This window comes from Schistocerca americana, chromosome 8 (assembly GCF_021461395.2).
Source record: "Schistocerca americana isolate TAMUIC-IGC-003095 chromosome 8, iqSchAmer2.1, whole genome shotgun sequence".
In the NCBI taxonomy this organism is placed as follows: Eukaryota; Metazoa; Arthropoda; class Insecta; order Orthoptera; family Acrididae; genus Schistocerca; species Schistocerca americana.
The window spans coordinates 406,980,374-406,998,792 of record NC_060126.1 but is presented as its reverse complement, the minus strand read 5'-3'; the positions used below and the strand labels follow the sequence as shown (position 1 = coordinate 406,998,792).

At 41.2% G+C, this 18,419-nt stretch overlaps 1 protein-coding gene across 1 annotated transcript in view; it reads left to right on the top strand.

The window, feature by feature from the left end:
• LOC124544651 (UDP-glycosyltransferase UGT5-like) overlaps positions 1-18,419 on the top strand; it is a 107,473-nt gene that overhangs the window by 40,832 nt on the left and 48,222 nt on the right. The window contains exon 3 of the mRNA XM_047123265.1: positions 5,039-5,619. Coding sequence (XP_046979221.1) covers positions 5,039-5,619 — 581 coding nt within the window. The remainder of the gene's footprint in view (positions 1-5,038; positions 5,620-18,419) is intronic.

Here is an 18,419-nt window from a genome sequence, read left to right as displayed (position 1 = left end):
CATCTGGTACAACCACCGGACCACATCCACAAAACGGACCTGCCGGTGTGAGACAACGGACAGCCCAACTATGATTCCTCACACATAAACGCCAAGAGTGAACAGCCACAAACCAAATTAAAGTTGAAATCTATGACGTACGCACATCCCAGTTTCTATGCAGATGATAATAAGGATGATTCACTGTACACGTGAATCAAGCGACACACCATAACCTGCATGTACATAACGGATAGCATACAATAACTTACTACCAGTAAGCCAGTCTGCAATATTAAGGTGAAAACTATTTTGAACTGCTGTGCTTATAAGTAAATGGCAACTTGCTTACACTTATTTTAAAACTGTCAATGAGAATTGCAGTAAATATGCACTAAAACTTAAAGTTGCTTGGAAGAAGTGTGGAAAAACAATCTTACACCTCAGTGATTAAAACCAATTTCTGATAACTGCTCAACTAAAAATAGGCTAGCCTATAATATAAAATATTCCCCTTAAGTAAGACAGAGTACAAATCACGATTTGATAACCGATAATAACTTGGAACTCAAACTTTACAAAAGTGACTTAGCATTAGCACTGAGAAGTTGGCCTTGAGCCAGTATTCGATCACCAAAGCGACAAGTCTGACGCAAAACGGGTAACTAACGAGCTTAATTCCTAATTTATTTCGAACAGTTAGACTTGCCAAAGACGGTCGCTAGTAGCAATACAACACCAGCGAGCTGTTGTGCAGGAAACACTCAGTCAATATCACAAGTACAGTTTTACTTCCGCGGCTGATAACAGCAGAAAACCACTTCGAGTCGAGTTAGTAATCCCCACCGCGTCGTGTAGAACTGCCCGTCCTCCAGCATAACTAGCGCCAACTAACACCACACAGCCGCAACTCGGTGCGGAAAGCCAGCAAGCTTCCACGTGCGGCACCCAACGGCCGCCAACTCTCTACACTCTTTACACGCTCGCTTCTACAAAACTGCTCACTGCCCACTCTTTCCCTCACCGATTTCAAAACCAAAACAAGCCAAGGAGGCAAGACCCTGGAAAAAAGGAAATGAGCGTTTGGCGTCTTCGGCTGGGAGGCCCCTTGCAGGGCACGTCCGGCTGGCTTGGTGCAGGTCTTAGTACATACGATGCCACATTGGGCGACCTGCACGCCGGATGGGGATGAAATAATGATGAAGACCCAGTCTCTGAGCGGAGAAAATCTCCGACCCTGCAGGGGATCGAACCCGGGCCCGTAGGACGGCAATCCATCACGCTGACCACTCAGCTACCTGGGCGGACAAGATCCTTAAGATAGGAAAACACCAAAGATACCAAAATAATAATCTACTGCAACATGCATGCCGCACCAGGTCATTACTGAAAAACATTTTATTTTAATTTATCAATAGCAAATGAATAGTTAGTAGCCCTTTAGGAAATTAGCTTTTATATATAGAATCCTCCTCACGTGTACATATTAACAATATATTTTCCGCAGTGTTGTGTTTGAACCCCAGCTTGTGTTTTATGGTATGACATCACTTGGTTTACCTTTTTACAGTATTTTAGTTTGACGTAATCTGCGTAACTTCCCTTTTAATTTCAAACTTATTTGTCCTCTAGATCTGGTGATAAACGATGCCGGCAGAAACCAGTCATTTTGTCTGAAACTGGTGCGATTGTGTCGGACAATGAATTATTTTCAAATCAGTCAATGACTTTCGTCTCATTATTCATTCCAAGATTGTTTAAACTTGTTTTCACAGACCAGTAAGCATCTTTAATTATCACATCATTTTCCTTGCTAGACAATTTATCTTCTGACTGTACTCCACATTACACTGATTTTACTTTCAGAATTACTAATTTCTGGACCGAACGAAGTGGCGCAGTGGTTATCACACTGGACTCGCATTCGGGAGGACGACGGTTCAATCCCGCGTCCGGCCATCCTGAATTAGGTTTCCCGTGATTTCCCTAAATCGTGCGCCGGCCGCGGTGGTCTAGCGGTTCTAGGCGCTCAGTCCGGAACCGCGCGACTGCTACGGTCGCAGGTTCGAATCCTGCCTCGGGCATGGATGTGTGTGATGTCCGTAGGTTAGATAGGTTTAAGTAGTTCTAAGCTCTAGGGGACTGATGACCACAGATGTTTCGTCCCATAGTGCTCAGATCCATTTGAACCCTAAATCGTTCGCGGCAAATGCCAGGGTGGTTCCTTCTAAAGGGCACGGCCGACTTCCTTTCCCATCCTTCCCTAATCCGATGACCCGATGACCTCCCTGTTTGCTCTCCTCCCCCAAAACACCCAAACCAACCAATTTCGGGTACAGCATAAACAACATTTTTCTTCATTTTTAAAATCTTTCATCTATTGTAGGAAAGTAACTGGATGTCTGTGCATATTCTGACGATTCTGTACAATTCTTTTCCTGCTGCATGATGCATTACTATATTTTGCTGTCCAAGGCTTCTTTGGTACTTTATTCTTGCTTTATTTCAAACACCGTAGGGAAACTACGTAAATCAAGGATATGAAATTAATTATTTGTTTGTTTCGAGGCATATCTTTGCAGTTATGGTAGACACTGGAATCCTCAACCCACAGTACCGTAGCACGCCACTGAAACAGCGAAAGCAAAATTACATAGCCCATTGATAAAATGGCGTATCAGGGCGTATCAAATGGTTCAAATGGCTCTAAGCACTATGGGACTTAACATCTGAGGCCATCAGTCCCCTAGACTTACAACTGCTTAAACCTAACTAACCTAAGTACAGCACACACGTCTATGCCCGAGGCAGAATTAAACCTGCGCCGTAGCAGCAGCGCGGTTCCCGACTGAAGCACCTAGAACCGCTCGGCCACAACGGCCAGCTAGGGCGCATCATGTTGCAGATGTGTCTGGTCAACCCAGTCGACTGCTTCTGAGAAAAAAAAAAACCAGATGTCGAAGGAAGGAAAAGGTTTACGACCTCCGATAGGACTATGAATAGTAAAACGTTGCGGTGAGTAAATAAACCTTTGGGTTGAGGGCCACTTTAACTGAAGAACAGAAGGGAATGAGAAACTCTAGGCAACATGAAGTATGTTAGCAGAAATAGACGCTTGTGCAAAATTTACGAACGAGAGTAACTTCTGCATAAGGTGTCACTGGATGAAACTTGGCCCCTACATGCAAAGAACAGCTACAGCATAGTACAGGGGCTGACTGAATGAATACGCAATGAGACGAATACAAATTACGTTTCTTTTCAAAGACTGTAATTGCTCTGAAGTCACCGCAAGTTATCATTATCCACTGCACATTGCAAAATGGACGATATTGTTCTTAACAAGATATGTGATTACCACGGACGGCTCTGCAACGTGCTTCCATGCTGGCCAGAACATTGGTAAGACGTTCTTGTTGTAGGGCGTTCCAGTATTCGACCAGTGCGGTTGACAACTGCTGAATGATGGTTGGGGCATGGGGACGTGCATCTCCAGCGTATTCCACATGAGGTCGATAGGAGTTAAGTCAGGGAAACGGGCAGGCCAGTCCATTCGTCGAATATCTCCTCGTTCCAATAGCTCCTACAACTGCGCAGTTCGATGTGATCACCCACTGTCATCCATAAAAATGAGACCAGGGCCGAAATCGTCTTTGATAAGACGCACACAGGCAAGGGGTACAGTGTCACAACAACGTTCGACTGTGAGTGTACCGTGCTCAGATTTGGGGGTCAGTAAGTCTATGTAAAATTATGTCTCCTCACATCATAATTCTCGTACCACAAAAAGGGTCATGTTCGAGAATCTTCACTTAAAACTTCCGGGCTGATAGGCCGTGGTCGAAGTATAAAACTGTCTCCTGACGTTTCGTCTCCGACTGCGGGAGACATCCTCGGAGGTAAAGCGGCGAACTGCGAAGAGAACTCGAGGAAGCGCTGATTACATAGGCAGTACAGAGGGCGCCACTGTCGATCACGTGGCGTCGGCTATGAGATTGTCTCTGGTATTGCCAACATTCTCGATTGAAAGTAATCGATCGTCACGCTTGCGGTGCAACGCTGACATCCAAATTTTATCCAGTTTAACACCTTCGTCTTTCCTGTTAAAATTATTACGATGTTTATCAATCTCGATAGCCTCTCTATACAAGCGTGCATAATAATGCGAGGTTTTTGATATGACGCTTGTCTCGCTGAATTTTATTTCATGATCACCTTCCTGGTAAACATGTTCCGCTACGGCCGATTTATCCGTGTGACCCAGGCGGCAATTCCTCTTATGTTCGACAAGACGGGTGTTCACACTTCTCTTTGTGGTACCGATGTAAGCCTGTCCACAACTACAAGGAATTTTATACACCCCCGGTGTAGCCAAAGGGTGTCGTGCATCTTTTGCCGACCTTAAAAAAATATATATATATATATAATAATATCAAATAACATGTGATGTTAAATCTGATTTCTGTACATCTTCAGAGCAGTAATGCGATCAACATAAATAAGTGTTGTAAAGCGATTTTCTGTTTGATGATGCCGGCCGAAGTGGCCGCGCGGTTCTGGCGCTGCAGTCTGAAACCGCGAGACCGCTACGGTCGCAGGTTCGAATCCTGCCTCGGGCATGGATGTGTGTGGTGTCCTTAGGTTAGTTAGGTTTAACTAGTTCTAAGTTCTAGGGGACTAATGACCTCAGCAGTTGAGTCCCATAGTGCTCAGAGCCATTTTTTTTTGTTTGATGATGCATGGCTGCAAGATCGTAAACGAAAATAGGTTTAAGCTGTTCTGACTTAATCTATATCGACGAGGATTGTTTCATTTAGCACCTGTGTAAAGACGTTAACGTATCTTTCTTTTAATATGTGTCATTATTTTTGTTTTATGACATATCCTCCATCATTGAGTGTCTCCTCGCAACCAATCTATGCAACAAAAAGTGTAACTGATTTAAAAAGTTAAATCTTCTTGTATTTATTTTTCAAGTTAATAGCTGTACAATAGCTGATCATCTACAGATACAAGCAACAGGGATGAGGCATATATTTTTTTTCTGCTTTATTTTCAGACACATCGGGCTTATTTGATTTCGGCAAGATAAACAATTTTCGTAAGTTCCTCATACTGGCCAACTACGGAATAGACTCATGTGAGGCCTACTTTCAAGATGAAAACTTTAAGCGGCTGCTCAACTCTGGTGAAAAGTTCGACGTAATGATCATGGAAGAATTCGTCTGCGATTGCCTCCTGGTGTTGGCATACAAATTCAGTATTCCCGTCATACGATTCGCCACGTTTTCGCCGAGTTCCTGGCAAGGCGACATTGTCGGGAATCCAAGCTCTTACTCTTATGTGCCTGATACGTTTCTTACTTACACCGATCGCATGAGTTTCTTCCAGAGGCTGCATAACACCGTGTATGGACTGTTCTGCAAGTTGGTCCGCGAGATGTACATGATTCCCATGCAGGAAGCACTGATAGAGAAGTACTTGTTCGACCTGAAGAAGACGAGTCTGTCCGAACTGGATAGGAAGACTTCCATGTTGCTCACCAACAGCCACTATAGTTTGTTCTACCCGAGACCGCTAGTACCGGCCATGGTCGAAGTTGGGGGTATGCACGTCAGTCCACCGAAAAAGCTGTCACAGGTGAGTACTGTTTCTCTTCTTCTTCTTCTTCTTCACTTCAAGGAGTAGCTTTGTAGCCTGGAAGAATGAATTAAAAAACGCATTCAGTCACAAATTTTTGTCTTTTATCAAGTACTCTATGCATTTCAAACCCTGTGGATCCACCCTCAGGTGTAAGCTGTCTTAAGACATGATTTATTTTTGCTCTTGAATGAGGTGAAATGCACGTTCCTGACATGAAAAGATTTGATGTTAGGTTAAGAATTTTGTATGTCAAATGCGGAAAATATGTGCGAAACAGTTGAAAACATGAATAGTGTAAACTTATCACTTACTCCAAGAAAAGTGTTTTTAACTTTTTAACATTATCATACATTGGTTTCTTCCACTTGTTCACGCATATTGCTTCACTCAAGAGACACATCTGTGTACATATTTTTGTAAACACTTCACAGATGTTGCAAATGGTGTAATTATTGAAAAATGAAAAATTTGTGACTGAAGGAGTTTTTAAATTCATACTTCCAGTACAAATTCAGTCACGTGTACAGCTGCAAAATATGGATAAAATAAAGTAGCTTTGTAGCTTGTTCATTCTTCACAAACTCCACCTTTTCCTTGGTTTTCCTGTACCTGTTTTTCCATTATGTCTGTATCTGTTCCATATCTGAGTATTCTGTCTGCCCCCATTCTTTCAATATTTTTCTTCCATTTTTGCTACACCGCTTTATATTTTTGCATGCATACAGAATATATTTAGTTCTTTTCTTATTTCAGAATTCTTTGTTTGATCTCTCACAGTACATCCTTTTACTTTGTTTAAAAATTTCATTTCAGCTTACTGCTTCCTTCTATTTATTCTTCCTTAGTTATTGCCCAGGTATCACTTCTGTATGTGGACAGAGGTGTTACCACTGCATTGTATAATTTTGTGCTTGTGAATTTCCTGGTTTAATTCACTAATGTTCTGTGTATAGGGCCACATACCATTTGAAACATGTTTAACTTGTTGAAGATCTCATTATCATATTAGTAACTTATATCACATTGTAATAGCTGAAAATGTGATACTCGTTCAACTGATTTTCCATTTGGCTTTATTTTAGAATGTACTGGGTATTTTCCTTTAAAAGCCATAACTTTGGTTTCATTTTCTGATATTTTAAAGTTACCGAAATTGTGTATTTCGTCCAAGTCATGCAGAGAAAACTGTAAATCATTCTCTGTCTTTAGTAAAATTACTTGGCCATCAGCAAAGAGTACAGTATTTAAATGTATGTTTTGGGTTAATCTGTTATTTCCATTGACTCACGTTTTTGTCAACCTCTCAGCACCAGTAGGAGGGGAAGTACCAGCAAAAACGTGTTTCTTTTTCAGCCCCAAATCAAATTGCTTTCCAGGGCAGCCTACATGCCAGGGGCATGTTCTGAGTTGCAACATATAGGCTGGTGCAGGTTGGGATGGATAGAGGAGAGGATGGACAGAGCAATGGGTAGGAAGAATTGAACAGAGAGGGGGGAGGAGGGAGAGATGTATGAGCGAAATGCAGGGTGTAAAGCGTTGGTGGGAAGGTGTAAAAGGAAGAGGGTGGATGGACAAGGAAAGAGAGATGAGGAGGAGGATATGGTCAGAGGGAGGGGGAGGAAGATATGGTGAGAGAGGGGGGAAATGGTCAAAGAAGAGGGGAGAAGGAGATGAAAGAGGAGATAGACAGAGGTGGGAGGATGAGCTGGGCAGACAGAAGACGAAGAGGTGAACAAAAAGTGAAGGAGGAGGAGGCTTGTTCAATATATGTTTCCAATGTGTAGATGGGTGAAGCTGCAGGGGAAAGGCTAGTAATAAATAAATTCGATATGAGGCTGCAACCCTGTTATAGTCCTCTGTTAAAAATTATTGGCCCTGTTCTTTCCTCCCTGTGTTAATTAAAATTTCGTTATTTACATAAAAACTGTTTATCACTTGTATTAAATGTTCGTGATAGCGTCTTTCAGTCATATTCCACAACATATAATTAATCTATCAAAGGCTTTTTCACAATCTACAGATATAATGGTAGTTTCCATGTTATGTTCTCTTATATTCTCATTATCTGATGCACTAAAACCATTTGTTCCTGCACCAAGATGACGTCAGCTATTCATTTCATTCTTACCATCAAAGAAGGTGCTTTCTATATCGTAATTTTAATACTGAGCGCTATTAACTCTATGACTGCTGCGAGAGAGTGGCAGCAGCTGGGCTTGTGGAAGCTCACTGACCATTATCATGACATGACATGACGTAGCCACTTACTACTACAAAACTTCAGCATAACAGTTTACATGCATTATGACTCAAGCACACAGCTCCACAGACTTAAGTTTGTGAAACCTCTCAGAGTCCAATCATTTGCAGAATCATTGGTATATTTTGGACTCCTCCAGTACAACCAGTACTAATTACATTGGGGCTATGCCCAATGGACTTGTTAATTCTTCAACAAGGTGCATAATGTTGGTTACAAAAGGAAATTCGACAATAAAATTACAAACAGCCGACCAGTTGCAATGGATAAAGAAATTCTTTCCCTAGGTTTCGACAAATATAAATTTGTGTTCTTCAGAAGGTAGCAATTTTACATTAGTAAGGACTAATGTACCATCGCCATTTTTAGAATTGTCGGCATAGATCCATGTGTCAAAAATAAAATATAGCCCTAGAATTAGGGTTTGTTCGACAATAATATACTATTAGTTAACCAGTGCACAGTACTCATTAAATTAATGGTAGAGGCACAGAGAAATATCATAAATATGTCTCAAAATATCCACTAGTAAAAATGTACTAAAGCCAACAAAATTACAATTTTTCCATCCAACATACAGAACAGTACACTTCCTTGCCGACCATGGTCCCTGGCCACCACATTTGTGCAGGATATGGAGAAGCTGTTATCGACATTGTGAATTTTCCATTCATCGAGAAACGCCGCTTTACATAATATTCGAGCGCCCCACATATGTGCAGCTGTTCTGTGAGGAAAGACATAAAATGGTCAGCAGATTTATAAGTGAAACAGAAAAATATAAATAGCCCATACAGAATAGTATAGTAGAAACAATATCTAAGGGAGCTCATGAAGATTTCACGAGGCAGTTAAATTAAATACTCGAATTCCACTTTATAATTATCTAAATCCATTCTCTGGAAGCCACCTTATGGGGGCCTTGTGTACCAGTGCCATTTCCCCATCATTCCCATTCAAGTCGTGAGCGATCTGCAGGAAGAGTGATTATTGGTAAGCCTCTGAGTATGGTAAAAACTGTCTAATTTTACCTTCATAGCCTTTCATGAGATGTGCATAAGAGAAAACAATACAGGATATCCCAGGAGAACTGGTCAATACTCAGGGACATGACAGGAACGATCTTCTGAAGCAATATACATATATATATATATATATATATATATATATATATATATATATATATATACAGGGTGTCCCAGCTATCTTGTCCACCCAAAATATCTCTGGAACAGTAACAGCTATTGGAAAACTTCACCGGTATCAATGTAGGGCTGGGGCCCATGAATGTACATATTTGGAAACATTCTAAAACGAAAGCATATGTGTTATTTAACACAAACTTATGTTTTTTTAAATGGACCTTCTATATTTTTTCTTCAGCAATCCATAGCATGACAAACCACATACACAATGGCGTTGATTGCATCGCAATATTCCCATTACATCCCGAGATATTGAGACGCGAAGTTGACGCTTGAAACACCCGACATGCGCTGCTAGCGCACGTCCTGAGGCTCAGGCGTGAACCCCATGCTGCCCGTAATCGCGATGTGATTGACATGTGTAATCACACCTCCGTACTTATCAAGAGGTCCGAAACAACGGTAAAACTTTCAGTCCACTTGCTCGTTTCACTAAAACTATTAACATGACTTTTACTATTACGAGTGAATAATTAACTGTCACTTGCGCTAGATCTACAGTAAAGTAAAGTTTTAACGTTGAACGGCATTACCTTTTTAGTAACGGATTAACGATAAGCGAAGTTAACTTTGTGACTAACGTTGCGGTACACAGATATGTTACAGAACCGCATCACCCCTAGCTTATGGGATAAATACCTGCTGGAATGTACGACGTTAATGCAGGATGGCAGCAGAACGTATTATTCGTTTCGGACCTCTTGATAAGTATGGAGGTGTGATTACGCATGTCAATCACATGGCGATTACGGGCAGCATGGGGTTCACGCCTGAGCCTCAGGACGTGCGCTAGCAGCGCATGTCGGGTGTTTCAAGCGTCAACTTCGGGTCTTAATATCTCGGGATGTAATGGGAATATTGCGATGCAATCAACGGCACTGTGTATGTGCTTGGTCATGCTATGGATTGCTGAAGAAAAAATATAGGAGCTCCATTTTAAAAAAACATAAGTTTGTGTTAAAAAACAGATATGCTTTCGTTTTAGAATGTTTCCAAATATGTACATTCATGGGCCCCAGCCCTACATTGATACAGGTGAAAGTCGTTTTCCAATAGCTGTTATTGTTCCAGAGATATTTTGGATGGACAAGATAGCTGGGACACCCTATATATATATATATATATATATATATATATATATATATATATATATATATATATATATATATATATATAGTAAAAATGAGATACAATAAACATATTTTAAGAGCTATGAGCACTTCTTGACATTCCATGTTGCGAGAAAAATCTCTTCTGCTGCAAACTCTTTGCATTAAACATTTTGAGAGGTGGTAGTACAGACCAAAACAAGAAAAAGAAATCCTATGAACATACTTAGAGAGTTATGAGTTCTTGTTCATCTTTGATACTATGAATCACATCTCTCATACCAAGCAAGTCCTCATAGATTGTAAGGCCCATGTTTACTAGACCTTCTTGCTTCATTGCTTCAAGTGATCGTTCCTGTCATATCCCTGAATATTGACCATTCATACTGTGACACTCTGTAAGTATTGTCAGAGATTTCTGGCACAATTTGTTTGTGCATGTAGCATACATTCAAGGGGAAGCATACATTGAGAGGCAAATTGTTTCCTGTTCCCTCACCTTGACCTATTGTCCTGCTGATTGAGTTATGACCCCCTGGTGATAATCCATCCTTCTTAGAAACCCCACCCTCCTCTCCATGCCCCTGAATGTATGCTTGGCCCTGAATGTATGCAACATGCACAAACAAAATGTGCCAGGACTCTCTTTATCATAATACTTCTGCATATTGGCTGACTCTTCTAGAATAATGCGCTACCAAAATTGTAACAGTAAAGCACATCGTGGTGCACAATGTCTCTCTTGTAAAGTCTGTCACTATAGCTGGGTGAGCATCTTCTTTATGCATTCGCTCATACTGGCTGAACCTGTGATAAAACAGGCTACTCTTCTTCCAATCTTCTCTATTTCGCCTACCAATGCTTTCTGGTACAGATCCCAGACTGACGAGAAATGTTCAAGTATTGGTCGAAGAAGTGTTTTGTAAGCTGCCTCCTTTGTGTTACACTTCTTGAGGATTCTTCCAGTGAACGTCTCGCTTCTGCCTTTCCTGCGATTTGTTTTATGTGATTATTCCACTTTAAACTACTCTCTTGTCATACTTCCAGAAATTTGATAGATGTCACTAGTTCCCTTGACGGTAATGAAACAATAAAGAGTCTGGAATGAGATTTTCACTCTGCAGCGGAGTGTACGCTGATATAAAACTTCCTGGCAGATTAAAACTGTGTGCCGCACCGAGACTCGAACTCGGGAACTTTGCCTTTCGCGGGCAAGTGCTCTACCGTCTGAGCTACCCAAGCACGACTCACGCCCCGTCCTCACAGCCTTACTAATAGCAACTCGAACTCGGGATCTTTGCCTTTCGCGGGCAAGTGCTCTACCGTCTGAGCTACCCAAGCACGACTCACGCCCCGTCCTCACAGCCTTACTTCTACCAGTACCTCGTCTCCTACCATCCCCCAGGCTGTGTCTAAGCCATGTCTCCGCAATATCCTTTCTTTCCGGAGTGCTAGTTCTGCAAGGTTCGCAGGAGAGCTTCTGTAGTTTGGACGGTAGGAGACGAGGTACTGGTAGAAGTAAGGCTTTGAGAACGGGGTGTGAGCGGTGCTTGGGTAGCTCAGACGTTAGAGCACATGCCCGCGAAAGGCGAAGGTCCCGAGTTCGAGTCTCGGTCCGGCACACAGTTTTAATCTGCCAGGAAGTTTCAATAAAGAGTCTGTCCCCTAATTTATGCGCAGTAAGTTACTTTTGTTTACGGTCAACCGCCAAAAGTCGCAAGATGCGTCAAACTATTTCGTGTCTTCCTGGATTTAACTACATTGTTCTAGTCTTGCAACTACTTAAACACAATAGCTTCAACCACAAACAGCTTCATCGATCCGCCGACGTTATCCACAAGGCCATTTACAAATATACAAGAAACGGCAAGTACAGAAAGTTTTATGCTGACTAATGGCAGAACCAATCTAACGGCAGCTGAATGTGTCCCCCAAGGAAGTGATATATGCCCTTTACTGCTCCTGATCTACACAAACGACATAAAATCTGAGCAGTTCTCATACATTTTTGCAGATAATGCTATCATTTCTTGTAAAGTCATCACCTGATTAGAATCAATTGCAAAATTATTTACACAAAACATCTGTACGGTGAGAAAAGTGGCAGTTGTGTAAGTAATAAAAACTGTGAAGTCATCCACGTGAGTACTAAGGGGAATGTACTAAATTTCGGTAACACGATAAATCATACAAATCTAAAGTCTGTGAAATCAATTAAATACTTAGGGATAACATCAGCAGAACAGTTTTTTGCAAAATGCAAAATATCTATTAAAGAGACTGCCTACACTACATTTTTCCGTCCTTTTCTGGACTATTGTTCTGCGTGTGGGATCCGTTTAAAGAAGGGCGGGTCGTTTTGTATTATTTTGAAATAGTGGAAAGAATGCCACGGATATGATACGCGAATTGGATTCCAATCATTGAAACAAAGGTGTCTTCGTTGTGACAAGATCTTCTCATGAAATTTCAATCAGCAACTTTCTCTTCCTAGCGCGAAAATACTTCGTTGGTGGCCACCTACATAGGAAGAAGTGATCATCATAACAAAATAACAGAAATCAAAGCTCGCACAAAAAGACGGAAGAGTCCGTTTTTCCCAAGAAATATTCGAGAGTGGATTTGTAGAGAAATAGTTTGAAGATGGTTCGATGAACCCCCTGGCAGCCACTTAATTGCGAATTGCGGAATAATCATATAGACAGATGAAGATGAGATAAACTGGCTGCTAGTATGTTTGCTATCACGCGTATTACTTGTGGTAATGATATAATGATGACAGTGGTGAATACTATTTTATTCACGCAGTTTGTTTTGTAGTAAATGTACACTGATGTTGTGTATTGGTTCAAATGGCTCTGAGCACTATGGGACTTAACTTCTGAGGTCATCAGTCCCATAGAACTTAGAACTACTTAAACCTAACCAACGTAAGGGCATCACACATCCATGCCCGAGGCAGGATTCGAACCTGCGGCCGTATCGGTCACGCGATTTCAAACTTTATCGCCTAGAACCGCTCGGCCACTCCGGCCGGCTGTTGTGTATTAGATTAGGCAATGTTGTAGATTAGTATGCAGTGCCAGTATTTTGTAGTAGAAGCCGTGATAGGGCCAGATATCCTCCTACTAAGCTGTGAAGTTGGTACAGATATACACTGAAGAGCCAAAGAAACTGCTATAGATCTGCGTATTCATAAACAGACATGTAAACAGGCAGAATACGGCGTTGCGGTCGGCAACGCCTTTGTAAGACAATAAGTGTCTTGCGCAGTTGTTAGATTGGTTGCCGCTGCTACAATGGCAGCTCATCAAGATTTAAGTGAGTTTGAACGTGATGTTATAGTCGGCGCAAGAGCGATGGGACACAGTTTCTCCGAGGCAGCGATGAAGTGGGGATTTTCCCATACGACCAATTCACGAGTGTACCGTGAATATCAGCAATCGGGTAAAACATCAAGTCCCCGACATCGCCGTGGCCGGAAAAAGATCCTGCAAGAACGGGACCAACGGCGATTGAAGAGTATCGTTCAACGTGACAAAAGTGCAACCCTTCCTCAAATTACGGCAGATTTCAATTTTGGGCCATCAACAAGTGTCAGCGTGCGAACAGTCAACCAAAGATCATCGATATATGCTTTCGGAGCCGAAGGCCAAACCGTGTACGCTTAATGACTGTATGACACAAAGCTTTATGCCTCGCTTGGGCCCGTCAACACCGACATTGGACTCTTGATGACAGGAAGGCTTTTGCCTAGTCGGACGACTCTCGTTTCAAATTGTATCAAGCGGATGGACGTGTACTGGTATGGAGACAACCTCTTGAATCCATGGACCCTGCTTGTAAGTAGGTGACTGTTCAAGCTGGCGGAGGCTCTGTAATGGTGCGGGGCGTGTGAAGTTGGAGTGGTATGGGACCCCTGATACGTCTAGATACGACTCTGACATGTGATACGTACGTAAGTATCCTTTCTGATCACTTGCATCCATTCATGTCCATTGCGCATTCCGACGGACTTGGGCAGTTCCAGTGGGACAATGCAATACCCCACACATCCATATAGCTATAGTGGCTCCAGAAACACTCTTTTAAGTTTAAACAATTCCGCTGGCCACAAAACGCCTCAGAAATGAACGTTATTGAGCGTATCTGGGATGCCTTGCAATGCGCTGTTCAGAAGAGACCCCCACCTCCTTGTACTCTCACCGATTTATGGTCAGCCCTGCAGGATTCAAAGTGTCAATTCCCTCCAACACTACTTCAGACATTAGTCGAGTAATGCCATTTCGTGTTGCGGCGCTTCTGCCTGCTCGCGGGGCCCCTACACGATATTAGGCAGGTGTACCAGTTTCTTTGGCTCTTCAGTATAGGTAAATGGTTACAGGTTTGTGCAATAACTATGGCAAATTTTTTTATGAAAGACGATAAGTGTTGGGGCCACTCCTGTTCCTTATTGATATAATTGATATGCCCTCTAGTATTGCAGGTAATTCTAAAATATTTCTGTTTGCTGATGACACTAGCTTGGTAGTAAAGGATATTGTGTGCAACATTTGCTGTTTCAGATAGTGCAGCTCATGACATAAGTTCATGGCTTGTAGAAAATAAACTAACACTAAATCACAGTATGACTTAGTTTTTACAGTTTCTAACACACAATTTAACAAAAAATGACGTTTTAATTTCACAGATTGGGCATATGATTAGTGAAACTGAACAGTTAAATTTTCTAGGTGTTAAGATAGATAGTAAACTGTCGTGGAAAGCCCACGTTCAGTATCTTGTTCAAATACTTAATGCTGCCATTTTCCTATTCGAACGGTATCTGAAGTGTCGTCCGACACGGAAATTAGTCTACTTTGCTTATTTTCATTCGCTAATGTCATATGGTATTACATTTTGAGGTAACTGTTCCCATTCTAAAAGGATATTTTTTGCTCTGTAAGTTCACGAACCTCTTGTCGACCTCTGTTCACAAGTCTGGGTATTTTGACATTGGCCTCTCAATATAAAGATTTCTTACTGTCATTTCTTGTTAACAATATTACCTTATTCCCAAGAATAAGCAACTTTCACTCAGTTAATACTCGGCAGAAATTAAACCTGCATTTGGATCGGACTTCCTTGACTCTTGTGCAGAAAGATGTGCAGTATACTGCTGCATCCATTTTCAATAAGCTACCACTAGAATTCACAAATCTTAGCAGTAATCCACGCGCTTTCAAATTGAAACTGAAGAGTTTCCTTATGGGTCACTCCTTCTATTCTGTCGAGAAGTTCCTTGAAAAATTAAGCTGATTCTTGTTGTATTGTTGATTGCGGTGACTTAAACATACAGCTTCACTTTTTTCGGGTTCATAAACATTTTGTTTTCATCTTTTACTACTTTTACGTTGTAATTTCATATTCTGACACGTTCCATGACCTTGGAGATTTGCTCCTCAATTTTGTCCTACGGAACTTGGCGTGTAAATGAAAAATAAATAAAAATAAATAGTTAAACTGAACAATGGTAAAATTTCGGCGTTGCCATAACTCATTTTTGTTAAACGTGAGAAGTATTACGTAATAAAGACAATACATGAAATGAAACATTAGAATACTATACGCTTTTTGAATCATAGAAATAGTAGGTTTATCGCAAATTTGTCCTTATGTGGTAGTGGCATACTTAATGTGAGAATTTTGCTTTTTTATTTTGTAATACAAATTCATTTTAGCCAAAGGTGGTGTACCTAGCCTTCTGCCTTGGGTTGTCTTTGACCTGCAGCACGGTTGGTGCGGCCAATGGGAGAGCTTGTTTACTTCAGAACAGACTAAGGAAGTGACGTAGAATGACGTAGCTGACCGCTGGCGTCAAATGTTCGAAGTTCGTTTGGGTGGAAACACTCCCTCCCTGGGAGATGCCATATTGAATGTTATGTTTGATTGTTTTCGTATTATAATTTGCGTTTGCGTGTTATGAAACTACGCCATTTCAAGGCAAAGGCACACTGAAGAGTTGTCAAAAACACGTCGCTCTGAGCAAGATTTGTTATAATCAAATGTCCTTAAATGCCACATGGGTTGTTAAAGTCTTCAGAAGATCGTAAGACGAATGTCAAAGCTACAGATTTTAATTAGTTAGCCGTAGCGCTGTAGACAGTGGCGTCGAATAATCTCATCCAATACAAACAAAAAAACTAAAAAAGAGGATTTTAGACACCATTTTATTCTGTGAAGTAAACTACATAGCTCTGATATTCCTGACTCCGAAAATGCAAGGATAATGCAACTGGCCATCAGTAGGTGTGGAAAAGCACTATCTTCAGATTAAACTACGCACGCTCACAAAGACAAGATATGGGAGGTTTGAAATTAACAGATATCAATGGGAAGGCGAATTCTTCATTCGTAGGATGAACATCATGATCATTAACAAGGAGCCAGACATCATCGATTCGAAACTATTACCATTCTACGACCTGCGAGTGTGAACCGCCAATAAATGTAGGCAAACAAAATTTTCAACTGAAATGCATCAGAAGTTTTATCTTGAAGTCAGTTAATTAGGCGAAAACGTTTTACGGAAGACAGCTTGGTTGATGCATGGAAGAAGACGGATGGTCCAAACCAAACTGAGTTTTAGCACCCAAGCATAACGTGAGAGACTGTTTTGGGCAACATATGCTTAGCAATTAATTCATCAGAAGTGGCTTCAGCATGATATGAAGCTGTGAACGATACAGTTGGAACAAATAAGAAACTCTGTCGGATCGGATTAAGTGACACTGACGGATGCCTCAAATGCGATCTACTGGATACACTGCTGCTTTGCTTCACTTGCTGCGGACAGTTAATGAACCTGCAATGTGTCAGGAAGAGAATGGCGTTCCTCGGAAGAAGCTCAATTACATCACTGACTTACTTCCCTGGCCAGACTCAGATTTTTACCATCAGACGAAGACCAATATTGTGATATGGATACTCGAAAACTATGTGAATCACGTTATAAACAGAAACGGACAACATCATCAAATTTCAAGTTTACACAGAAAAAGCGCATTGAGACTGAAACTATTCCTTCAAAAAGAATTCCGCAAACGTGCTCCCAATTGTACTGGAAAAACGTGTTATCAGAAGAAATATATTATAAAGTAAACACATAAAGAAAGGATTTTCGTTTTTGAAGGTTCAGTAAAAGATGCTATAAGACTGGAAATGAGAAATCTGAAACCAATCAAACTGCTTGAGATAAATATTTACTTTAGTTGGGTGTATAAAAACCATTGACTTTACAAAATGGTTCAAATGGCTCTGAGCAGCATGGGAATTAACTTCTGAGGTCATCAGTCCCTTAGAACTACTTAAACCTAACTAATCTGAGGACATCACACACATCCATGCCCGAGGCAGGATTCGAACCTGCGACCGTAGCGGTCGCGCGGTTCCAGACTGATTCGCCTAGAACCGCTCGGCCACTCCGGCCGGCTGTTGACTTTACAAGTTACTACTTAACTGATAAGGCAAGATCAGTGCATCAAGTACTCCTGAAACCCCAAAACATATGTTCTGGTAGTTGACTCATGGGTGAGCTGTCTAGCCTACTGCAGTTATATACTCTCCATACATCAGTTATAAAATATGATATTAGCACACATTCTCCAGAAACAGTACATGTAGAACTCAAAAACGTGTGTAATTGCTTTGGCAGAAAAAGAATCATGACAGTTTGTTGCTACGTATGCACTTCAGTCTGAACAAGAAACGAAAGTTGTCACAAACTCTAGTATTCGCTAGTGAATATGTGAAATTACTTGCACGATTATCAGGACATCATTTATAACATTCTTTGTCACATTATCTCCGCAGTTGGTATCTAAGTAGTTCAGAGGATCATGCTTGCAATTCGTTGGCCGATATTCCATGGGATGTTCATAGAATCTAACAAAGACATGTTTAAGAGAGAGAGAGAGAGAGAGAGGGGGGGGGGGGGCCCTTACATGTACGTGACATCGAATATCACAAAATATACTCCTATTAAATTAATAGGAGAGCTCTAGATACTTTAGAATAGCAAAAGTAAAAAAAAAATTGGAAGTTGCAGACTGTGAACTCACTCTCCCAGTCCCATAATTCGGTGCCTATGTCCATTGCGCGACAGCCAGCTATTAAAATTTGGAAATGTGAATTTCATCTTAATATCTCTTAAAGGGTTTAACCCCCATATGACACTGACGTTTG